Source organism: Quercus robur, chromosome 2 (genome assembly GCF_932294415.1).
Source record: "Quercus robur chromosome 2, dhQueRobu3.1, whole genome shotgun sequence".
Classification (NCBI taxonomy): Eukaryota; Viridiplantae; Streptophyta; class Magnoliopsida; order Fagales; family Fagaceae; genus Quercus; species Quercus robur.
The window spans coordinates 8,870,924-8,897,746 of NC_065535.1; the positions used below are offsets into that span (position 1 = coordinate 8,870,924).

General features: G+C 36.3%; 1 protein-coding gene across 2 annotated transcripts; it reads right to left on the reverse strand.

Annotated features, from left to right (window-relative positions):
* Positions 1-238: 238 nt before the first annotated feature.
* Positions 239-15,604, reverse strand: LOC126712206 (probable serine/threonine protein kinase IRE4). Of its 2 annotated transcripts, XM_050411441.1 has the most exons (17): positions 14,954-15,602; positions 13,273-13,367; positions 12,933-13,148; positions 10,798-12,039; positions 8,930-9,102; positions 8,579-8,831; positions 7,566-7,658; positions 7,318-7,458; positions 7,096-7,188; positions 6,454-6,643; positions 6,294-6,379; positions 3,712-3,800; positions 2,990-3,041; positions 2,761-2,817; positions 2,017-2,166; positions 1,292-1,366; positions 239-729 (listed from the first exon to the last, which is right to left on the reverse strand). In XM_050411441.1, exons 1-17 carry the CDS (start codon positions 15,189-15,191, stop codon positions 634-636), a joined length of 3,339 nt encoding a protein of 1,112 aa, XP_050267398.1. In that variant the 5' UTR covers positions 15,192-15,602; the 3' UTR covers positions 239-633. The 2 variants fall into 2 exon arrangements, with proteins under 2 accessions (XP_050267398.1, XP_050267399.1); XM_050411442.1 differs by lacking the exons at positions 239-729; positions 1,292-1,366; positions 3,712-3,800 and having other exon boundaries at positions 2,012-2,166; positions 14,954-15,604.
* Positions 15,605-26,823: the final 11,219 nt, after the last annotated feature.

Sequence of the window (26,823 nt, forward strand, 5' to 3'; positions counted from 1 at the left end):
GGCTAAATCAAACCCCTCATCTGTGCACTAATTACAGGGGTATACATGAAAAGACACGGCAACCACAGTTAAGATCACAACCCTGTAGCACTTCTTTCTTGGTTTCAAGGGGGACAGAACTCCAAAAGGCATTAACGAAATAGATGACAATCCTCAATTTAGCTCATTGCCTCATTGGCAAATCTTCTTATTCAGAAGAGCACAGTCAAGCAAAAATAAGTCCCATAAAATAAAGTAATAACAAAAAAATAAAAACCTTTTCCCCTCTTAATTTTAAATTAAAAACAATAAGTTGTGACAATGAGCTCTAGGCCTCTAGCTTAAATGGCAGCTCCTTCCATTATGAATCTTACAGTAATTAAAAATTAAAAATTAAAAGAGAAAAAGAAAAAGAAAAAAGAACCAGTTCTCATTTTCTTTCCATGACAGAGAACTCTAGAAGGAGCAATACATGCCACTAGATGTCATTGCTATTGCTGATATTATTCTTTTTTTTTTAATTTCTTATGATTTTCTTTTCTTCTTTTTTTCTTCCTTTTTTTTTTTTGGGTGTATACCTTTTTCTTCCTATCCTAAAATTATTATATACAGGGTTAGCTGTACAAAGCATTTGGTGTTAGAACAAACCATAAACTATGAACCAGGACCTCTAGATGGAGAGCACTTTGTCGAATCCCTCCCAGTTTGTAAGAGCACATCATGGTTAATAGCTGCCAACTGTGACAAATTCTGCAAAGAGAATTTCCATTAAGTAAAACACGTTGGAATCATATTTAATTTGTTTGACATACATGGTTCATGAATCTTTGACAAAAACTTCCACCAAGTAATATGTGAGGGATGTCTCAAAAACCTCTTGGAAAAAATACAATTGTGTTTCACTAGCTACACTGCACATACATTGCCTACAAGCAACGCCATATGGAGGGAACAATAAGGTGGTGGTTTATTTCTCCTCCCGTGAGACGGCAGAAAGTGGAGAGAGAAGGGGGGGGGGGGGGGGGGGGGGGTGAAGTGGCATTGCAGTGCTAACGGACCTGAATTGGTAAGTTGTAACAAACTATAGCAGTCAGCCACATGCAAATACAAGAATATTTTTCATTCTCCTCAAAATCATCAATTTGGGAAATGGTGCAAGTGACAGCCTTGGACGCCCACATTAATACGGGAGCCTTTTACAGGTAATAATTCTAAGTTCACTGGAAATACTAAGAAAAGAAGCTGCTGGTGCAACACTAAATATATAAAATATGGCTACATTGTTTCATTTTAAGGAGTTGAGTTGGCTTACCTTGAAAGAGAAATTTATTAATGAGAGACTTAATGGAGAGTCATCAAACTCTGCTAGGTCACCACATTCATCCATCTGAGTAGGAAAAAAAAAACATATACAATAAGATTTCAAAAGACATTAAATGATTTCAAACAGAACTTCTGAACTCAAAATATTAGAGAAAATAAGCTAATACAGTTCACCTTCATTCCCATGGGACATTCTAATCAATCTACAAAGAACAATTTTCCCTATAGTGGATAAGCCAGTGAGCTCTAGCTCAATTGGTACTTCCTCCTAGCAAGTGCTACGTAGAGAGTGAGGTTGTGGGTTCAAAACCCATTGTGTGCATTTGTAACTTACCAATCATTTAAAAAAAAGAAAAACTTGCATCCATTACAAAGCAGTCATCAACAGTAATATAACTTAGCTGAAGAAACAAATATTAACAAAGTGCTTCATATTCCACATCAATATTCCTTCTAGGAATCTAATGACACAGATTTGTAAGGTCAACACCAGCCTCCAATGGCTCCCCACAAAAAAAAAAAAAGAAGCTAAAGTCTGTAGTTGGCGTTTAGTATCTTGTATATTGTACACAATATTTAAATGCAACAGTAGCTGTTTTGAGTAACTATTCCAGTAAAATTCTCAAATATGAAGTATTAATGAAATCATAATACATGTAATATTAATTGGAAGCATAAACAGGAAAGTTGAGAGATGAATAAGAGAATGTCCACCTCATCTCCAGAATTTGAGCACGATTCCAGAGTGTCAGAATCTGAATTGCTACAGTTCTGATCATCTGGCATTCCACTAGACATTTGATTAAACCGTGATATAAAATAGCTTGTGTCATCTGCACTGTCTGGCTGTGGCACAAAGGCCGCCTAAAATAAAGTTTAAGTAGTGACAATGTTAATATTTCCAAAATCTTCACGATAAGAAATATGCATCAGAATACTCTAATTCTTTATAGATATAACACATACATAAACAAAAACATGCACATAAAAGAAAATAGAAATAGTTGTGAACCATGCTTTTGTAAGGGCTCAATGTACACGAAAAGACCTATGCATGGTTGTATGACAAGTTGTCTTTTCCAAATTAGCCTCACAAAAGGCAAACCAATATATAATAATCATAATAGAAAAATAAACTTTCATCTGTGTTTCCATTTTTCTCCACTTCGTTATTGAAGTGCTTGGCTTACTTTAGCCACTTCTCCAAAAAATTTATTAATTACTCAAGAATGCGCCATTCAAGAATTTTTTGAGCACCAAAGATCATGTTATCAACCCCAAACAGTTGTGCTAAGACATTGTAATTTAATAAAGCTCAATACAAGCAACACATAATACAGAGCACGCTTCTCAACAAAAAGAAAAACAGAACACATTTTGCCATATAGTTTTATCAAACAAAGAAATTTAAATATAAGGAATATATCTCAGAAACACCAAGAGGAGCAGCATTTCTACCTTTTGCAATGCTAGGCTGTCCCAATTAACTCCTCCGAAAAAAGGATGTGCTTTTACCTGTAAGAATAAGTCAACAGAGTCAAAATGGAAAATCTATGATAAATTAATATTAGTTCTTGTTCAAGTCTTCATGGTGCAGAGACTATGCTTATTGCACTTTTTTTATTAAAAATAAATAAAAAATATTCTTGCTTGGTCAATGATCAGAGTCCAGAGATTGGAATACAACCTCTGCCGATCCATTTGCTCCTAACCGCTCCTCTGGACCATGCATAAGAAACCTAAAGAAGAATAGGATTGAAATTGAATAATTATTTGACTACACAAACAGACATGAACTAAAATGAGTGCTTCGCCTCTGTGAATAGTAAAGTATAGTCTAAATACACACCAAAATAGTAGATCAAGTTGTCTAACTGATCCAATTTGTGGGTATGAAGCAATGTGAATAAAATGACAATAATCTGATTTTGCACAAACACATGTAGCTACACCATAAACTTAGGAAATAAAGGGAACAGTAGGTAAATTACCCAATGTAAAAACTATATGTAGGAAGACATGTCTGTATGCATAGTGTTAAAATTACATCAGAAGAGGAGATGTTATCAATCTCAAACAAACCTGTTAGTAACCTCCAAATTCAAGTTAGACATATTGAATTTAATACTATATTTGCAGAAAAGTACAAAATCTGAATGTTTACTGTAGGCAGAGAATCATACCTTCTTTTTTGCTTATTCAGTAATTTTTAAGGTTTTTTTTTTATAAATATTTTTTTAAAGAACTTTTCTGTTTCAGACATTCTAACTATCTGTTTGTGCTCACAACATACAGTGAATGAATAAAGCAAGACCTAAACATACACACACACACACACACACACAAAATTGATAAGACAAGCAATTACAAGCCAACATCAACACATTAAAGGCACAAAGCATAACCAACCTATTAATTAAGTCTTGGGCCTCATAGGACATGTCACTAGGAACAGAAGGCCAGGGGATTTTTCTGTTAAGAATGTTGTCAAAAATTATCTGCACACCCATGAAAAAAAGTGTAAGTGTTAAACATTTAAGATCTCAGATGGAGAATTTTACTTAAACAAATGTGCTGATGAGAAATCAGCTCACAAAAGAAATATGTAATGATGTAAGGAGCACAAAGACAGATTTATTTTAATTTGGTTTTATTTAATTTTAGAAGGCAATATTATTTTTACTATTGGTCCATTAGATTTTATTTTAGGTCTTATTAACTAATTAGGTTATCAATATTTTATTTAACTCCCTAGAGTTAAGGTTATTTTCGTAATTCAATAATTGGGCTTTGGTACAAATCAATTAGGGCTAGGATATTCCTAATAGTCTATATAAGCGCACTATTGTACTAAATTTAAGGAATTAAGGTGCAGAAACACACAACTACAATAAAAATGAATGATGGGAGCTAAATGCGTACATGCAGCAATGCAACATTCACATTAGAAGAGTAATTCCAATGATAAAGTTAGAATGTTCCACCCAATTCATCTAATACAATAAAAAAAGAAAATTGGTGACAAATCTAAAGATGTTGCATACATTCACCAACCCATTCTAGCTTTGAAGGGTGGAACCCTGGTGGTTATTTTATATTTTTCTTGTTGAGACTTGTGTTAAAATATTGGTTAAGTAATTAAATTTACCATTTTATAACAAAATATTGTTGAGAGTTATGTCCACTCTACCTCTTTTTTTTTTTTTTTTTAATAGGTAATAAGAGTTTTATTGATAACAAAAGTACAATGTGTTTAAGATTGTAAACTCACATCATAGTGTTGGATCCAATTAAAAAGTTAAAAGTCCCGAGTGTTGGACCCCCACATTGACATAGAACAAATAGATTTATCTATGTGGTTGTGGTGGGTTAAAGTTTAGGGGATTGTGGAAATAAGGGGTCCGTTTGGATTGAGCTTATTGTTACTGAAATTGAAAACTGAAAACACTGTAACAAAATAATTTTTAAATGTGTGAATAGTGTCGTGGGACCCATGAACAGTGCGCGAACAATGCATGAATAGTGTTTTTTGTCTCCTGTACAGTGATTTTACTGTTCACTGCAGAGCAAAAAAAAGAAAAAAAAAGGCATGAAAACGCAGGGCTGAAACGCAACTTTCAGCCCTGCCCAAATGCTCACAAGATTTAGTCGTTGAAGAATTGTGTTAGGGATCAGATATTCAGATGAGTTATTTGATGGCTATTTGGTAGAAGAAAATATGTGGGGAAGGGGCTTGATTTGGGGCTGTAAGGAAGAAGAAAAAGAGGTTTTTATGGTGCTCAGGGGCTGTATGAACAGTACCACAAGAAAAAGAAAAAGAAGTAAGAGAAAAGAGGAAAAGAACACGCAAAAGCAAACGTGCCTCAATGCTCAAAACACTACATAATCTATTTGATAAACTCCAATCTCCTTTGAATACATTGAGCACAAATATATAAACACACATACTCCTTGTACAGGTAGTATTGGAACTCCCTAGTAATATTAGGACTCCTAGTTTGACTAGTAAATTAAAAACCTAATAAAAGACTAATTGAGTCCAGAATTTTCTAGCAATATTTAGGTTTTATTTTCTTTGAGTACATGTTAGTCTTTCATTTGGTTTTTCAACCCCAGACCTTAAAACTACATGACTTTACTTCAACTAGACTTCACACGTGGACCCCATAAAATAATTCTTGAATAGACAAATTCGTAAAGTAATAGTAAATCAATCTTCCATGGCAGCATCAAATATGTGACTGGGAGTGTTAGAATATAGGTTAAATGATTGAATTCACCATTTCCTAACGGTTTAAACTTTTGAGATAATCAATAGTTTATCAAGTTGCTATGAGCAGGTGAGAGTGTATGACAAATATCATCATCTAAAATTAAAATTTGGCATTTTAGCTAAATCTTGCTTGCACCACCTACAATTATGAAAATTTCTTAATATAATTATTCCTATTCTGCATTAAGTTGTACATAAGCTCCAAAAAAAAAGGGAAAAACTATTCAAAAAGTTGTCACTGGAAAATACACAACATTGGTAGCCAATAATGCATGGATATCTACATCATTTCCTGGCACCATGCCTGCAAGATAATGATAACATGTCTGACAAGAAAAGTATATACTAATGGCACAGCAGGCACTGGACAAGACATAATAACATATAGCACATTTTTAAATGAAGGTGAAGTCTTCATTCAATCATATAAATCAAATTTAGATTTTTTCATTGGAAAATTTCCACGCACAAGCTGTGGGTCCTGGATCCATGAGCCCATCTTCCTCCCCTAAGAATGAGGAGAAGGAGCCATCTGCGATAAAGCTCATTGGATTGAATCTTACTAGCTACATATATTGCTTAATGGGGGAAAAATGTTCTACAGAACAAGAGACTATGTAGATAATGCTTTTCTGATACATGGATCTCAAAGGAGCTTTAATTTCTAAAGAAGCACTAGGGTTGAAAAATACAGAGTAAATTTGAATATAAAGAATACCTCTGGACGTTCAGCAGTGAAAGGTGGAATTCCAGTAATCAATTCAAATAAAATGATTCCCACTGACCACCAATCAGCAGCATAACCTGCATGAAAGATTGGGTCATTTTAACTGCCCAGTATGTTTAAAATAAACCTAAACTCAAAGAAGAATTCAAACCATGCTCAGTTCCGAGAAGGATTTCTGGGGCCAAGTAATCAGGTGTCCCAACAGCGGAGTGCTGTCGTCTATCATCTGTCTGCTGAGCATGTGGGTCATGGGCATCTGGAGTAGTTCCATTTGTCTGAGGTCCTGATAAATCCATTGTGCTGTTTATAAGGCCAATCTTGGATAGCCCAAAGTCTGTAAGCTGGTAATATAAGCAACGATTAGCATATAATTGTCATTCATCAAATGCTGAAGCAGATTTGAAATCAACCCTGCAGAGGCATATACAAGGACATCTAGTGTGATGCATAATGAAATAGAGCCATGAAGGTCTAAATAATTGCTCTCGAAGGTCTTTTAGCTAATGAGTTCTAATCTCAAAAGGTTCTGTTGCCAACAAATTAGCTCATTTGATCTTGTACTAAATAAAAGGACATCAACAAGTATGAGTAAGGGGTTAAGATACAAAACTGCACAAAATCAATTCTTTTATTTAATGCTTGAAAATTTTAGATAGTAAATTTATTCACAAAAGAATGCACTCTAAGTAACTCAATATCAAATGCAGCATGAATTGGTTGCCATGTTCCAGACTTTTCTTTTACTATTTTTTACACAAGGAAACAGATTAATCATCAAATGCATACACCAGACCTTAATGTGCCCATCCTGTGCAATCAATATGTTGTCAGGTTTCAAATCACGATGTACAATTCCGAGAGAATGGAGGTACTCCAAAGCAAGAACCTGCAATACGATAAAACATATTAAGAAAAGATCAAGAAAGAACTAAAGGAGAAATACATACACCCCAGAACCCCGCACCCCAGCCCCCAAAAAAAAGAAGAAAAGAAATACATATGATTTTAAACAGACCAGTTCTGCAATATATATGCGAGCTACATCTTCGTCAAGGCAACCGACTTTCTTCAGCAGAGAGTAAAGGTCACCCCCATTGAGATATTCCATGACCAAGTAAAGGTTATCTCTACAGGTGAATGAATAAAAAAATCGAACCTGCAGTACAAGATCACATATTCATTTCAAATGAATCATAAAGAACATATTAAACTATTCAACAGTAGCAGCTCTCATGATTGAAAGAAACCAAAATTAGATATTACCACAAAAGGGTTTCGGACAGTTATTAGTATGTTACGCTCGGCTAATATACGATCAACATCATTTTTTCGTATCATATCCAACTTCTTCAGCACCTGCATAAGCGAAATGTTGCACAATATCAAGAATCTGGACCAAGATTACCATTATGGTGCCAAAAACAATAATTACTCATTAAATGGCTGGGAAAAGGAAAAAAGGGTGGAAAAAAATACTAGTACATTCCTTAGGAAAGCATATCACTGCAAAAACAAAGATCACAGAGATTAAACTGTTTTTCTTTGGGGTGGCCGGGGGGGTGGGGGGGGGGGGGGGGGGGTGTTGTACGAAAGAATCTTGAGTGACATTGAGATTCTTGGAACTGCATGACAAGAATATAGATGCCAGTGACCTCATAAAAGCCAGGATGCTCTGATCATATATGAAAATGTGTTAATCATGGCCATATGCAATGACAAGAGGTTTTGATAAAGGTGGGGAAAGATAGCAAACCATGATTTCACCAAAGATATGGCCCTAGGTAGTGTTCTATGACAACAAAAATTTCCCATAAGTCAACAATCTTAAGCAACTATGGTCTAAGACTTAGCTATAAGCAAGCATGAGGCTCACATTGTAAGTGAGACACCATATTTATCTTCTGCATAGAGCTATGTATCCATCAATTTGTTATACAACGGGCCATTCTGTTGTAGCTCACCACCTTGACCATGTTCTTTTAAGCCTTCCTCCTCTATTTTTTTTTCTTTGACAAGTAAAAATAATTTCATTCAAAAGAGGAGCTACTCGATTTCATTCGAAAGAGGAGCTACTCCTTAGTCTTACAGCTGTAGCCATCAGTCTTCCAAATGACCTGGCATCTTATATTTCTTTTTTCCACCAAGTAGCTCTACTTTTGCTTACAGTAGTAAATCCAAATACATATATAACAAGGACGATTCATATGGTATTAGTCTGTTTTTCTTAGCAAGACGTTAAATGAAGAATATTTACCATTTGCTTGATAAATGAGTACCTTTATTGCAAAAAAATCTCCTGTTGTCCGCTTACGTGCAAGAAAGACTCTACCAAAAGCACCTCTGCTAATTGGTTTGATAATCTCAAAGTCATCGATGCTTGTCCGCTCTTTGTGCAGGGAATTTGAAGGAGTTGATACTGCACTACTTTGAGATGCATTATCCAACAGAGATCTAGAGCTTTCCTTATTCTTGCTATCATTCTTTGGGCTCCTAGTATCCATTAGTTCACAAGCAAGCAGATATTTTTCCCTGCAAATGTAGTTGAATGTGACAGGAATAACCCAGTGAAATGAGTTTAATTATTTAAATCCAATATCATAAGATATTTTTCCTAATACTAAAATTACCGCAAAAGTTTCTCTATCCGGCCTCCAAAGGTATCTATTACAAGAGCTTTAAGCTTGCTATCCAGTAAAACATCCTGCAAGTCTTGCATACAGGCAAGCAAAAATTCATGGGACCCTTCTTTTGAAAGATCTGTTTCAGACACACAGCGGGCTATGTCTGCAAGGTCAATCATCTGGCAAGAAAAATGTACAGGCATGAGAAATTGCATAAAGGCATTACAACAATAGCTATAAGGTGATCGATAGATATATTTAAGAACAGGAGCAATGAATCTATAAGAAAGATAATGAATGCTTGCCAGCCAAAAATAGACAAAAAATGAAAAGCTTGAAAGTAGAGTCCCAAGCTAGAAGGAAAGCAGAGTTTGGTAATCAAATACCACATATTACATAGAGTAGGCAGCTTGGATGGCCTAGTTTAGAAGAAATCTGAATGAGCTGCAAGCTCAAAGAAGTAAACAAAGCAGGACCCGAATTATTGATGGGAGTCAATCTAAAATAGAAAAATCAGATTACGCCAACAGATGTACATAAGCAGCCAGCTCCAGTATGGCAAGGGTCAACAGGAACTTGTGACCCGAAAAGATAACATTCTTGTTCACTTATTGTACAAAAGATTGTGAGCAGTTCATGCTTAAGGGCCAGGTTATCTTGTATGGTTTACTCAAGAAATGAGATTGACAATAAGGATCATTGTTATAATATAATGTGGGCTGCAAAGAACTTGACCCTTGGGGAACAGAAACCTTTATGAATAAGAACAGGATCTTAAAACAACAAAATTGCCAACTGCTTTATAGGAAAACCACAGCCATGTTTATTTCTACTGTCCCAATTCCCCCTACGTCCCCCCAAAATAAAATGTCTGCATTAATTAATTTAACAGAATCCCTATGCTTTTCCAATGGACAAAAATTGTTCCACAACACTCATTAAACAATGACAGGTCCTTATTTATTTATAGTTGAATAACAGAAGTCCTTTATTTCTTCCTTTGCCACTCAAAAATGACTTTTTAATCCTGTCTTCACAACTAAAGATTGTAGTAGTCATAGTAATTTGCTCATTCCCAGATTGTACTGACTTGATAGCAATGTCAAACAGGAATTAAAAAAAAAATGACAAGAATCCTACATAGAAAAACAGGACAAACACAAACTAGTTCATGAATATTTTTTGTGATTAGTGTTGATTGTATCAAATATTCGATGAGATTTTAATGTAAAATATTTCTTAATTAAATTTCTGAGTTTTACCTTTTAAATCATATATACACTTTTATGTGAATATGAAATTCATTTTGAAAATGGGTAGGTTTCTACATTCTCTCAAAGGACCTTCAAACTTTGTGGAGATTCTCATTCTATCAATGGGATAGTTTGAGATATCTCAGTAGAATTTGGAGATTTATCCATCGTTAATATTTTAAATACTCTGTAACCATTCCATCAATTTGAGACAACCTATAATTATTAGGTGAAATTCCTCTTAATTTTAACTTAAATTTTAATTTGTTGATTATCATTAGCTTCTAATTTAAATGAAAATAATTGGGCTGACAAATGCAGTGAGGATATTCCAAGATTTACTGGTGATGACTAAATTGTCATAGTGATTCTCACAAATAAAATGGATGTGTCCAGAAAAAAAAAAAAAAAAAAATCTATTTTTGTTGTTGCTTATCATAATGACAACTAAACTATCAAAGAAGTGGATCACATGTTGCATTGACAGTTGAGTGTGACATTCCATGCAATGAAAATATTATTGACAAAGATCTGAGCGACTCTTGATAATTAAACTTAATTACACTCAGGGTTGACATGACCTCTAAGAAGAAGAAAAAATCCAATACAAAAATGACAGACCTGTTGCACATCCTCAAGCTCGGAAGGATTGTTATGCTCCAACCACCAGGAGTCAAAATGACCAGCTCTAGGGGTATTAGTGGATGATACTGATGTCATGCTCCCAGTTGAAGAGGGTGCGCCATGGTTGCCAAGCTTTACACCCAAGTGAACCTTCAAGTTCATAGGAGGATGAGAATCATCTATGCAGGCTGTGTCCATCTCATGTATATCCTCAAACATTCCTTCAACACCTTTATTTCGCCACTCACTAATCTTGGGAGAGCAACCTTCAGATGCGATTGCCAAATTTGTAGTTTGTGTTCTTAAGTTTTCAGGGCTTCCATAAGATGCATGAAAACTTGTATTGCGCGACTCTATAATCTGTTCCAATATCTCCCCCAGTTTTATAAGACGTTCATCTAGATCTAGATAACTTAAATCACACTTTTCAGCATATGCACATATGTAAGAATGTGATTCCAGATGACAAGTAGGAACAATTTCCTCACATATCCGACAGATAACTGAATCAGATCCATCAGCACTTTGTTCTTGCTCATGAAATGAACCAGAAATGGAATTATTTGCTGACTTTCCAATGCCATCAAATTGATGAAACTGTTGCACTAGTGAAAGTAAATTAGTTTGGGAATTTTGAATTGGAAATCTTTGTTCCAAGACCACAGAATCCTTTCTCAAAATTCTGTCATTCTCATCATCTGGCTCTATAGAACTGTAACAACTTGCCTCTGGGACACAAGATAGCTTATTTTCTCGCTGCAATTCATGTTTGACGTCATGCTTCTGATTCGAAGCATAATCTGAACCAGAATCAGTAACCCGTGGATTGGGCACCCAGCTTGTTTCAACAGCAGGAACACTTTCTAAACATTTCTTTAGTTTTTTAAGGGATTTTGCGTCTATTGGTTCCCTATCTTTCTGGAACTGCAACAGTCTAGTGCAACGTGTTAATATGAAGAGCATCCGTGTGAACGACCACTTTAGCATTCCTGTTTGACACTGATGCCTTTTCTCAGTCAATTCTTGAACAATTGTTTCACATTTGACACGAAACTCAGAAGAAGCCATTTCAGTACACACTTTAGCAAGAATAAGAAGATCATCTGCCATTGTCTGTTCCTCTGGGGATGAGTCAATCTTCTCAACAGCATCCATAACATCCCCTGCCAAACTAGCTAGTTCCACATTTACCACTTCTTTGGCAGCATCAAATCTTGAATGCAAAGAACCCAAAAGCTCCTGAATATCTCATAAAGGAAAAATGAAAAAAGATGTTAATCAGTCATAAATAACAAAGTCCAGCAGGGACCAATAATTTTGTTTCGTTCTTATCTAAAATTAACTTATCCTAAGAAATTGTTCTCTTACAACACAAACCAAAAATGGTTCTTTTTATCTATGGCATATTGGTAGAGTCAGCTACTGCTATATGTGATGATATCTCTACAAGACATTAGTTAAAACTTAAAATATGCCGAAGTCATTAGCTTGTATAATTGCATGCCATGGAAAGAGGACTAACAAAAAATGTACTGGAATAAGGGACATTAGGATTTAGGACCAATGATATAATCTCACCATTATAAAATAACAACATTCAACATGAATGTAAAACCATTTGATGATGTTTACATGTGCAGGTATTGTGTTAGATTTCGCTGACTTGCTTGAATACTTCTTATGATAGTTAATTATTTTATTCCAGCATAAATTTTTTTTGATAAGTTATTTTATTCCAACATAAATAAGTCTATGTAATCGTGATATTGACAAGTGAATTTTGAATCCAAGAATCAAGTTCATAGGCAAACATGTAAGTTTAACAACATCTCAAGAACAATGAAAAACACCCCTGTGAAGCCTTATCCAGAAGCAATTTTGTAGTAGATTTGCACTCTTTTTTTTCCAACATAATTGACAACTGTTGATGGTACTTTTGTATGACATACGATAATACAAAAGCCCATTCACATTATGTGAACATATAATATTCATCAAACAATTTAAAAAGTGCAAAAAAAAGTCTGTTTATCAAATAACTTACTCTTAAGTGCACTTGTCACAATCTAACGGTGCTAACCAAAAATATCAAACAAAGGCAATGGGTATTATTCTCAAACTATGAGTAATACCTCCAAATCACTGTAGCTGTGGGCCCGAGGCTGGGCAGGTTGAATGCTAACTTTTGGTCCTATTTCATGTGAAAAACTTTTTAAACCCATTGACACTTTACTATGGCTTGCACTCTCCCGTGAAGAATATTTTACATCTAAATGATTTCCTTCATTGTGTACTTTAGTTTGTGTAGGACTCTCCTCGTCTGGCGTCTTGACTTTTGAGTTGGAGCCCTGTCAGATTAGTAGCATGACTTATTTTCAGTAAATCTAGGAAAGAACAAAGCATAAGAAATCATCATATGCATATCCTACATAAATAGAAGTAACTTATAAACAAATATCAAAAGAATCATACCTCAATGTTTGGAGGAACATTATTGAAAGGTTGAGTTGAATCCTTGGAAAGATATGACTTGAACCAAAGAGCTATCTTCTTTCCTTTGTGGAAAGCTAAGGCAAGAAAGTAATTAAATATTATTTTGTTACGTTTCTTTAAGTAACCAGGAATGCCGTATTTAAAATGAGGAAAAAGGAAAACTACATATTTTAAGATTGCTATTACACAAAGTATAATCTTTTACTAGAAAAGACACATTATAAACGAATAACAAATCAAGAACTTCAACTTTTCCTGTCACCAAATACAGAAGCTCTTCTGGAGACCACTCTTTGTACCAACTCAGGCAAGAAGAGGAGGGTCTAAACCACCAAAAAATCTTAACAAGCAGTCCCAACTCCATTTAAAACTCAAGAAATTTTCTTAACAATCCTGGTAGATATAGCTAAACAGAGCTGGCTTCAAACCAGCAGTGCCAAGTTCACTATGCCAAAGAGAATAGTCCTAATCATTAAGCATTGCTTGGGCTTTAAATCATACGAATTCTAACACTATGTTTGGAAGTTTGGATGGAGAGGAGAGTAGAGGGTAAGGGAGGGAAGAAGAGGAGAGGGGATGGGAATTGTTACCCCTTTCCCTTGTTTGTATGTTTTGAAAATTAAGGAGGGGGAAGGGAAATAGAATTTCTGTGACAAATTCTGTACTCTATGAACTTAAAACAACGAATGAAAAAGCATTACAAATTGCCTGGCCTTCAGCTATCTCTAGGAGCTAACACCTTTTTCTTTTTTTGACAATATAATAGGTACAACAATAAGGCATGACAGATTTGAACCTTAAACGTCTCCATTGGAAAAACTAAGAGATGCCAGTTGAGCTACAAGGCTCTTGACTATCACTAGGAGCTAACACCAGTTTGAAGGTCCATCTTTGAATGAAGATGAGTTCAGTAGATGATCCCATACACATCAGTAACAAAAACTTCACATGACAGGCCTTGGCAGACAACGGTATCTTTACTCACTTTATCTAGCCTTGATGTTAAACAAGTTTTTGCTAAAGGACCCCTTTAAAATGTCAGCTTTAGTAATTAATCAAGACACCTTGCCTAAAATTATCTCAGTATCCTTTACAATCAAATTTAAGCAATCCAAATTATGTTGCCATACAATAGCCCATTAAAATTTTGAAAAAAACCATGTACGACAACTTAAAGAACCACATATATGACACCACTGGCAACTAGACAGGATTAAACACATACACACACCAATCTTCTAAACTAATTCTTAGTTTTTTGCTTCTTTTTTTTTTTTTAACATTCTCCATAATCTACAAAACCAGTTTCAAAGAAATAATGAAATCTCCTCCCATAAACAGAAGTTTCGCCAATACTTTATTAAACACAAGATATACAGCACACATACATATATTGATAAATTCGATAGTTACAACAAAGGGGAAATTTGAACCTGAACGTCTCCGCTGGAGACACAGGTGCCAGTTAAGCTGCAAGGCTTTTGGTGCATATATATATATATATATATATATATAATCAAACAGTATATTTTCTTTTATCAAACAAAAAAAAAAACAGTAATTTTTTCTTTCTATTCCAAACATTTTCTGAGCAGCCAAACAGAGCTTAACGAAAACAAAACCAAAATTAAACCTCTGGAACAAGAAAACGCAAACCTACTTTTTCTGGAAGGACCAGTGGGCCTTTCACGTCCTCCCTGAGCCATAGTCTTCTGCTTCTGCCTCAACGGAGACCTCGAAACCCAAAAACTCGGAGACTCAACGGACTCGTCCGGTCTAGAACTCGACTGTTGATCCTTCGAAGAAACTCGCCGAGTCTTGATCCGATTCAACCCGGTAGGTATTCCAACATCCGACGAAGACTCACCTTCACCTCCGTTTTGACTTGTCACATCCATTTGCCAAAAATAAACTTCAAAAAAAAAAAAAAAAAACGTTTCGAATAACCTGGAACTAAAAACTAAAACCCTAGCTATCCTCCATTTTACGATTAGAGATCAAAAATTGAGAACTAATCCAATCACAGCTATCTATCTATGAGCTTTATTCAATATAAAATAGTAAGGCATATAATTTAAAGCCTTTCTTGTCAATTTATTGTGTGATTTATTTTATTTTTATTTTTAATTTATTTATGGTTGTGATGTTGAAGGTTCAGAGAGAGTTGCCAGTGTTGATATGAGTTGTGAAAAGATAGTAAAATAGCAAAAGAGAAAATGATGATTCCACAATTGGGGTTCCTATTTGGGTTTCGTTGCTGTTGTTGTGCTGTTGTTGTTGTCTTCCCACCTTGTTTCCTTTCAAATCTCTTGCCTACATTATTTTAGTATATTTTTGGGTACCTTAGTTATGACTTATGCATTATCCATAATTTTTTTCTTTTTAAGTTTTTTTTTTTTTTTTTATGGGTTTTCTTTTTAAGTTTTATCTATACATCAATTCTAAATATAAATTTATTTCCCTACAAAAATTTCTAAAATTTTGATAATTATGGTTTTTTTTTTAATTATGGTTTTTTTGATAATTATGGCTGGATTTTTCAGTCAAAATTTTGATAATTAAGGTAGTGTACAGAATTTTTATCATTTAAAGAAAACATAATACAAGTCGGTAATGGTAAGATTCTAAAAGATTTTTTTTAGAAGATTCTAAAAGATTTATGTGGGGTCCAATAATTTATGTGTCCGGCCCACACGCTTATAGGAAGCCCACCGGTCTTAAACTGAAGGAGGCCAGGGCCCAAGCTCGAAACTAGGAAACATAAAAATAGCCCGAAGAAGACATAGCCGAGGACGGTTTCGTCCTCGGCAGGCCCAAAATCTCAAGGATAGGAATGAAACACGAGTACGCTAGAAAGATCAGAAAATATCCTGGGGAAGTTGTCTTTAATACCCTTCCCTGACATGACACTGCCCCTAACAGAGCCGGGATCTTAGGCTTTATGGATCATCTACAGTAATTTTGGGATTAAATTGATGTGACAGATATCTGTCCTGGAAAGATCGACCCTACACGTGGACGGGGAACAACAAACGTAGGCTAGTATAAAAGGAAAGATAAACTAATAAGGAAAGGACTCTCCCATCTAGCTTCTAATAAAAGACTTGATGAAAGAGAGTGTCTGGAGAATATACGCCGGACACCACCTAAAAACCCGCCGACGGGCAACCGGGGGCAACACCATCGCTCATCGGACACGATCCGAGGAGCCAGATCCTCCTGAATACAAGATTGAAGGGCCTGAATACCCAGCCCAAAGCTTTATCTCATGTTGGTTCATCTAAAGTCCGGCCCGAAACGTCCCCTTGTGATCCAACGCTGGCCTTTTAATCCCACTCTCTACAAATATTATTGTGAGGGACTTTCCGTGTGCGAACCCAACATCGTCGTTGGGCCGCTAAAGATTTTGTGTCCTTACAATTGGCGCCGTCTGTGGGGAAGGCTTGCGCGTTGGCGTAGGAGGTGTTTGAGTCAACTCTCTAGCCAGCCGAGGTTTGTGGGATTCCCTCCATCTCCGGCGACATGCCGTCGTTGCTTCGACCCGAATTTCTGCTAGGGGCTGCGCCCTGCAGTGTCAACAGCGCGGACAGCTCTAGGGGCTTCCGGCTTCAGGCCAAATCCCTCCCGCCATGGTCTAGGGGCTGAGATCTTACAAGTAATGGACAGAACCAAGGCCTTGCATGGTCCTCGGACCCAAGCCTGTGGGGAAACCAAGTACAAAAAAGAGATCTTACAAGTAATGGACAGAACCAAGGCCTTGCATGGTCCTCGGACCCAAGCCTGTGGGGAAACCAAGTACAAAAAAGAGATCTTACAAGTAATGGACAGAACCAAGGCCTTGCATGGTCCTCGGACCCAAGCCTGTGGGGAAACCAAGTACAAAAAAGAGATCTTACAAGTAATGGACAGAACCAAGGCCTTGCATGGTCCTCGGACCCAAGCCTGTGGGGAAACCAAGTACAAAAAAGAGATCTTACAAGTAATGGACAGAACCAAGGCCTTGCATGGTCCTCGGACCCAAGCCTGTGGGGAAACCAAGTACAAAAAAGAGATCTTACAAGTAATGGACAGAACCAAGGCCTTGCATGGTCCCCGGACCCAAGCCTCTGGGGAAACCAACTACTTAGAAGGAATCATACAAGTTTTGGACAGAACTAAGGCCTTGCATGGTCCTCGGACCCAAGCCTATGGGGAAACCAAGTACACAAAGGCGCCATCGGAGTTCCCTAACTCCCAGTCGATTGCTCGGATGGAATATTTATAAATCATCAGCCTTGGACGATATTCACGCGCTTATCACAGAATATCCAACTGATATCCCGGTTAGTTTCTTAAGTTTGATTTATTACAAGTTATCGATATAATGCCTGATAGTGCTGTCAGATGAGAGTTGATTAGATTATGCTTCAAAGTAGCTTTATCACAAATATTCTCAAAGCAACACATACATAGAGCACATTCTTTCGCAAAGTTGTGTGGCCCACTAGATCAACGCTTAAAACATGTAAATCAATTTCCATTTTTATTACGATGAAGAAATAGTACAGTGTACAAACGAAAAGCTGGAGTCAGCCTACGTCAGAGCTTACTACATAAGCAAGAAAAAGAAAAATACAAGAAAGAAAAAAGAAAAATACAAGAAAGCTGGAGAAAGCCGAGGAGGTATGTCGGAGGAAAGGTTGGCCACAGCTCCGAGACCTTATTCTTCCCCCGCACCCTTACCTGCCCATAACTCAGGCAGCCAAAAAGACCCAACTTGAACCTGACACCGTTGAAGAAAAGGTGCAGGGAGTTGGAGGTGGTGGGGCTTTCTCTAAATATACGCCTACCGCAAAGCAGAGGCGCTGATGGAGGAAAACCCTTCTTCTGCCGCACCAAAACTCTGGCATGGACAGAACCTGCTTCGGATTTTGACTAAAAGAGGGGAAGATTCCTTTCCCCCTCGGTGGAGATGGAGTACTCTCCTGAACTTGTGCTTCTTGTGCCCATACCTTACTGTTATAAGCCTCATGAAGACACGGCGCCTCTGCGGCGGAAGAAGCTCTTTCTTCCCAACCCTCGCTTTCGACATGTTATGCCAAGAAAGGAGAGCTCCGGGTATGGGAAGCGTGATGTGGGAGAAAACTAAAAGGCTGGGTGTATATATAAAGCAACCCTCTCTCCCTCCTATTTATTTGAAAAGACAAGATAGTGGCAGTCAACTCACGCGGCGTCCCAAGGAGCGCTACAGACAAAGTGGTCTTGGCTCAACTTCCAACGTCAACTGCAGCCAAAAGACTGAAAGAGCCTCGTAAATGCGCGCCTCAATCTTTGGGGCGTCAGAAAAGTACTGCATGGCCAGAGGTTGCAGAAATATCTCTTAATCCGCGGGCTCATTGAATTCGCGACCCAGGCCCGCTTTGCGTGAAGGCCCATGGACACCCTGTTTGGCACCTCGGGAAATGCTCAATGAAAGGGAAAATCTGAACTCAAAGTCTTGGACAGAACCTAAGGCTTGCATGGTCCTCGGACTCAAGCTAAAAGGGAAAACCAAGTACTGGTGCAGACATTGGTCTTGGACAGAACCTAAGGCTTGCATGGTCCTCGGACTCAAGCTAAAAGGGAAAACCAAGTACTAATGCAGACATTGGTCCCGGACAGAACCTAAGGCTTGCATGGTCCTCGGATCCAAGCTAAAAGGGAAAACCTAGCACCGATAAAGACCCAAGTCTCGGACTCAAGCCTAAAGGGAAAGAGTCAAGTACATGGGATAAAACGCATAAGTCTTGAACAAAACCCAGGTTTTACAAAGTCCTCGGACTCAGGCTGATTGGAAAATCAACTGCCCGAATGAAGAAATTTCTCGGCTTAAATACTGGAAAGGGTTAAGTCTCGCGTATCATGAAAATAGCAGAACAACCTAATGATCGTCAACCTAAAGAGGCCATTCATCCGGTGGGTAACACATCCTCGGATAGCTACCTCTCACATCTTATCGGAGCATTTAATACACATCACGGCCAATTTTAAGATAAGTCTCATTCCTCACTGGTCGGATTGCCATGTTGAATAATAATTTTGTTAAAGTTATCGTGACATCTTTTTAGGAACGATTACCTTGGCCTTAGTTATTATTGATTCAAATGCTATACTATTATGCCGAGCAGCGCTTTCACATTTGTTAAAATATATAGACAAAACATACGAAATAGAGTAACAATCACTTTTATTAATATGAAAAATTGTTACAACATACAAGGAAGAGCTTAAACAAGCCTATACAAAAAAAATTGAGTTGCTAAAACAGTAACAACATCCGTAACACAAATAAGTAAACCATCAAGTGTCTTCTGAACTCGCCTTCAAAGTCTCTCTGAAATCTATGCCTCAGAACTGTTCATATCAAGAGAAGATCCTTATACAAAAATAATGAAGGAGAAGGAAGAAGAATTAGAAGACATGGAATCACTTCAGCAAGCTCTTGTCACTGAAGAATGCAAGGGAAAAAGAAGATGGAGGACATGAGCGGGAAGGAGGAGAAGAAGAGGGAAGCAATGAAAAGAAAGTAAAAGGAGCAAAAGAGGGAGAAGGGGAGCCATATTAGGTATGCTCATGAGAGAGCGGATGGAGATGACAAGGGAGGTTTTCGACTCAGTCACACCAGAAATGGGGTGTGACGAGTCCCTGCTTCGGATTTTGGCTAAAAGAATGGGGAGGCAAATCTTAAGCCTCCACCATCCTTGCCCCGACCGAGCTATCTCAAGTTTTGTCAGGACATGGTATTTCTGGGAAAAGAAGGACTTGTTCATGGTGGATTACTATGAGAGAAGTATTATGGAATAGGGAGTAACCGGATGGAGGAAGTGGATTCTGAGAAGAACGTGAGGGATTCAGATATGAGAGGGCCACCCTCAGTCTTCTCTCTTTATATAGGGAACGAAGAAGGGGGTATGCAACGCACTCAAATCCCTAGGGGAATCCAGAGTACAACGCGCCGCTTCGTTCTCCCACACCATCAGTAACCGTCGCATCTGGGAAGCCTCGTAAATGGGAAGGCATTAAAGACACACTGCAGATAACCACGCAGCATAACGGCAACGTGCGTAAATCCAGGAAAAACGGCTCGTAGACCGGTGCGTTCCTTGTGGAGGGGAAGAGTCGGCAGAGTTGATCAAGATCCGAAGAAAGTGAACGGCAATAAGGGCTTGACATCATCAAAATCCACCTGTCCTACCATGATGTTGGACAGCAGGATTTTGAGGGGCTAATGTGGGGTCCAATAATTTATGGGTCCGGCCCACACGCTTATAGGAAGCCCACCGGTCTTAAACTGAAGGAGGCCAGGGCCCAAACTCGAAACTAGGAAACATAAAAATAGCCCGAAGAAGACATAGCTGAGGACGGTTTCGTCCTCGGCAGGCCCAAAATCTCAAGGATAGGAATGAAACACGAGTACGCTAGAAAGATCAGAAAATATCCTGGGGAAGTTGTCTTTAATACCCTTCCCTGACATGACACTGCCCCTAACAGAGCCGGGATCTTAGGCTTTATGGATCATCTACAGTAATTTTGGGATTAAATTGATGTGACAGATATCTGTCCTGGAAAGATCGACCCTACACGTGGATGGGGAACAACAAACGTAGGCTAGTATAAAAGGAAAGATAAACTAATAAGGAAAGGACTCTCCCATCTAGCTTCTAAAAAAAGACTTGATGAAAGAGAGTGTCTGGAGAATATACGCCGGACACCACCTAAAAACCCGCCGACGGGCAACCGGGGGCAACACCATCGCTCCTCGGACACGATCCGAGGAGCCAGATCCTCCTGAATACAAGATTGAAGGGCCTGAATACCCAGCCCAAAGCTTTATCTCATGTTGGTTCATCTAAAGTCCGGCCCGAAACGTCCCCCTGTGATCCAACGCTGGCCTTTTAATCCCACTCTCTACAAATATTATTGTGAGGGACTTTCCGTGTGCGAACCCAACATCGTCGTTGGGCCGCTAAAGATTTTGTGTCCTTACAATTTAAATATATAAGAATAAAAATGTGAATTCTCAAAGGTTTATATATAACAAACATATAAGAGGTTAGTAGTAGATATTTAAAAAATTTTATTTTAAATTTAGTTTGATAATTTTAAATTAAACCTTAATATTTAATATGATTATAAATTAAATTTTACAATAATGTTATTTAAAATCGAACCCAAAATTTTAAAATTGTATCAATTTGAAATTAATATATACTATATATAAGAGAATTCATCTCTTTAAACTGAACTTTTATGTAGTTCAAAAATACTCTCATTAATGAATGGTAACTTTTTTGAGAAATAGGGTTATAAATGTCAAATAAAAATATAAATTTTGAATTCAAAAAGGTAACTCCTAAAATTTAGAATTTTTTTTCCTTCACATTCATCTTTTTATTCTATAAAATTTAGTCTTTTTTATTCCATTTTCATCATAATAAAAGCAAAACACCCCCAATTTAAAAATAAAAAAATAAAACTAAGAGAACTCCTAAAAATTTAGCCTTTTTCCCCTCATGTTCATCTTATTTTTCCTACTCAAACTTTTCCCTATATAACTACGCCACTCTCAAACACGTGTTCAAAAATGAAAGTATAGTTAATGCTTATCTCAAAGTTTATTCTTTGTTTGAAAACTAAAAATATATATTTCCAAATTATAATATATGCAAATTATTAACTTTTATCAAAAAAAAAAAAAAAAAAATAGAAGAGACTCTAAGCACGCTCATGCATAAAAGCTAATAAGACTATAAGGTTTAATTTGTAACATGCTTAAATTAGTGTTACGTTTGCACGAGATACAACTTAATTCGAAAAATTTGTATGAATAAATAAAAATTAATTTAATAATTAGTGAGTCATTTGAAACTTTAAAATATTTTTATTAAAGTACATTAAATATTTTAATGAGACGCATGACAAAAATACATTAATTTTAAGATGATATGTAATATATACACATATTAAAATCGCTTTGCACTTATCAAAACACAAAATTATGATATTTTATCAAAATAAAGATTAAGTTTTATTTTAAATTTCTTGAAACTTTTGGTAATAGAATTTTAGTTAAGATAATAATTTTATGTATAGTAAATTATTGGTGATAAATTTTAATCTCAGATAAAAGTGTGCACATATATATATATATATATATATAAATTAAACCCAAGGCTGAAAAAAAAAATCAATTGGATTCTAATTGTTGTCTAATTTTGCACTAAGTGTCCTATTCAAAAAAATTTTTTTTTTTTAATTTTTGTTCTAGATAAGTTAACGATGTGCAAAAGAAGAAGAGTCTAATATAAATAAACCATAAAAACCTAATAAACAAAAATGAAAAAAGTAAACTCAGTTGTATATAATTAAAAAAAAAAAACTAAAATAAAACAATGAGAGAGAGAGAGAGAGAGAGAGAGAAACTCATTTATGACTTAAAATTGTGTAACTTTTACACTAGATATAATCTAAAGGTAATTATTGAGTACTCTTTGAATACCATAAATGCATACTCCCCATTTCTCACATAACTGTGAATCCCGCTAATTAAATATATGGTAGAACTTATAATTTATGTGAGAGGAAGAAGTACGCATTTATGATATTCCCGATGTATTCAATAATTTTCCATAATTTAAACTTATAAATATGTGTAATTATGATTGCTTTTTATTATATCATGCATATGTATGAGTTATACATTAATATTGATAATTAACAAGAGAATATATTAATTTGACGCAACCATAATTTTTTATTAGGACTCCACTTCTATTATATATTTATATATTTTATAATAAAAAAAAACTTATATTATATATAATATAATAGATGATATTATGATTGTCTCAAATAAATTGGTTTAATTAATGTTTTCTCTCTTTTCTTTTTTTTATAATGTTTTTATCTTTTTTTTCCATTTTGAGTGGTTGTTGAAGGATGGCACGAGCATCGCATCATCACATTGTTAAAGTCAAAAGTGTGGGAGTATCATGAAAGTTGGCCGTGTCAAAATGAATTTTTATTCTACAATCTACATCATAGCAGTGCGCTTCCTTTTCGTGCTTTTTCATGCCTTACTAATTTAAGTGTATTATCTCAAAAAAATATATATTAAAGTGTATTTTATATAAACAAGTTAATGTCATCAACATGCCGTAATCAATTTCACTTGCTAATGCTCCATGCCTACCAAAGGTATATTATTGTTTTTAGAACTAGTGTGTGGCACGAGCAATGTACCTATCCGGTTTATTGGAGAACATCATTTTATTGTGTGATTTTATAATTTGACGTATGGTATTAATTAAATATTAAAAGATATTAATCTAATAATAACAATTAACAAACACTTAAATTTCAATAATGGCATAATCACAAGTGCTCCGTGCGGGTGATGTGATGAGGTTTTTTTTTTTTAGTTATAAGAATGTGGGGGTAGTGGAAGTAGGAAGTAACTTTTTAATAGGATTATATATACTAGCCTCTGAGCACGCGCGTGCTCAGAGGCTCTTCTATTTTTTGGGTTAAAAAAAAAGAATACGTGGGGTAAGTTTTGTAGATTTGAGAAGTTTTAAACCTAACAATAGAGTGATCCTATTTTGTAGGGAGTTAGTGAGTAAAAGTAGGAATTTAAATCAACGTAGAAGTCCTTATCAAATCAGTTATCCAAGCAATTCCGACATACACGATAAATTGTTTCAAGCTCCCTAGGGGACTAATAAAAGAATTGGAAGTCTTGATCCGGAAGTTTTGGTGGGGTTATAGCGGTGGAAGTAGAAAGGTGCATTGGGTGAAGTGGGAGAGATTGTGCGAAGCCAAAGAAGTTGGGGGATTAGGCTTCAAAGAAATTGAGAAGTTCAATGAAACCCTATTAGCCAAGCAAGTATGGAGGATGATCAATAACCTGGACTCCTTGTGTTATCAAGTTTTCAAAGCTAGATTTTTCCCCGAATGTTCGATCCTAGAGGCAGAAGACTCAAAGGTTGGGTCCTATGCATGGAAGAGCATCCTTAGCACAAGAGACGTGATTCGAAAAGGAATGGGATGGCGCATTGGCAATGGGGAATCAATCCGCATAAAACAGGACAAATGGCTGCCCTAACAATTGAGCAGGTCTGTTGCTTCCCCAATCCCTCTGATGTCTCCTGATACTAAGGTGAGTGAACTCATAGACCAAGACAAAGCAACATGGAAATCTGAAGTTGTGCAGCAGCTATTTCTGCCCCAAGAAGCCTCAGAAATTCTTGGCATTCCATTGAGTGAAAGGCTCCCTCCAGACCGACTCATTTGGGCTTGTACTCCTTCGGGTATGTTCACTACTAGTAGTGCCTACAAACTGATTATATCATGTGAATTAGCTCTTAGTGCAGGTCCTTCAAATCCTGAAGCTTAGAGACAATTCTGGAAGAGAATTTGGCAACTCCGGACCCCAAACAAAGTCAAGCATTTCATTTGGAAGGCGTGTAACAATGCTCTGCCCACCTTGGCGAAGCTCCACCACCGCCATATTGTCACATCAGAAATTTGTGAAGGCTGCTAGGATAGAACTGAGGACACACTACATGCCCTTTGGTTTTGCAAAGAAATTGCTTGTGTGTGGCATTCAATGGAGTGGTTTCACCAAGATGTAGCTGGGCAGCCCGTGTCATTCAGTGACCTCTTCTCCAGGTTCTTGCACTCTTAGGGCGACTTTAGGCTGGAACTTTTCTCAATCATAGCATGGCTGCTGTGGAATAGGCGTAACGCTAAACACTTTGGTCGACCTATTCATCCACTCACCAAGATTTGTAGTATGGCTGGTACCTTCTCCAAGATTTCCTTGCCACTCAGTCCGAGCCACCAGCTATCCATGACCCAATCATTTTGCAGCAATGGAGACCACCTGAAAATAATTCCTATAAAGTGAACTTTGATGCAGCCACATTCGGATCCACCAACTCAGCTGGCATTGGAGTTATTGTTCGTGATTGTGCTGGGGAGGTTATTGGTGCTCTCTCACTACCAATTCCGATGCCTCAATCTGTTGCAATAGCGGAAGCTCTAGCGTGTCGCCAAGCAGTGAAGTTTGCTACAAAAATTGGCTTGACTCGGGTAGTGATTGAAGGAGACTCAGCGGTAATCATCAACGCGCTTACCATGGCCAATGGCGATCAAACCCGCTATGGAAATATATTGGAGGACATTTTTGCTCAAGCTTCGGGTTTCCAACTGATAGATTTTCATCATGTTCCCCAAGTATGTAATTCAGTTGCTGATGCACTAGCCAAAAAAGCTAGCACAATGACAAGTCTTTAGGTTTGGTTGGAGGATTCTCCACCTCATATTAGTCCTTTGGTTTTAAGGGATGCTTTTGTTGTAAGGGATGTTCACTGAATTTTCATGTTTTGAATAAATTCCCAGACTTTCTAGTCTGGTTTCTCAAAAAAAAAAAAAAATGTAAAAATAGGTGTATATTAGAAGCAGAAAGACATTTCAACGTAGAAGTAAGAATTTATTATTTTTGTCAATTTACTATTTTAATCCCATTTTTAAGTTTTAGGTAGGGGTATTTTGACAGTAAAAAAAACAATAACTCACTTTCTTTTACCAACTTACTATTTTAACCCCATTTTTAAGTTGTTGGTTAATTAATTTAGGAGTATTTTTTACAGGAAAAAAAACAATAACTAACTTTCTGAATCCTCTTAATATATACAGAGGATTTGGGATAGTTTTTCTTTTATAGGAATATTTTTAATTTTTTGTTGATTTACTATTTTAACCCTACGGAATAATGATAAGTTAATTAAATTAAGAGTATTTTTTACGGTGAAAAAGACAATAACTAACTTTCTAAAACATTTTATATATATAGAGAGACTATAGTTCACAAAAAGATGATGTACTTTTTTTATTATTATTATTGATTGAAAAGATGATGTACTTGTAAAAATATATCTCCTACTTGTTGATAAAGCATGTATATCTTATTATTAAGTTTTTTTTTTTTTTTTTTTTTTTGAGAAGATTATTATTAAGTTCATATACTCATTTAATTTAAGATTACTGACATGATAAAACAACTTGAATAATTGAGAAAATAACAAAATAAGAAATGATGAGTAGTTCTAGGACTACAAATTATTCAATAACTTTTTTACCATAACTCTGATGTGGCAAATTGTGAGTGATTAACTATCACTTACACATAGACCCACCTTTTCTCTTTACCAATTATACTCTACCACATCACAGTTGTGGCAAAAAGTTGTGCAAAAATTATGGGATAGTAGACTTTTCAAAAAATGATAGTTATGCTGCACAAACTTTACCGACTCCATTGATGTACACCTGTAACCGTAAGGAGAACTCCATGATATTAATAAATACATGTTTGAATTTCTGTCATGCTTGTACACTAAGTTCCCTCATGGTTGATGTAAATTAATCAATTGAGATTTGAGAGTTAAAGTCATTACATAGAGGACAATTATAACTCAATAACTTAATTTAATCGGTCATCCACCTAAA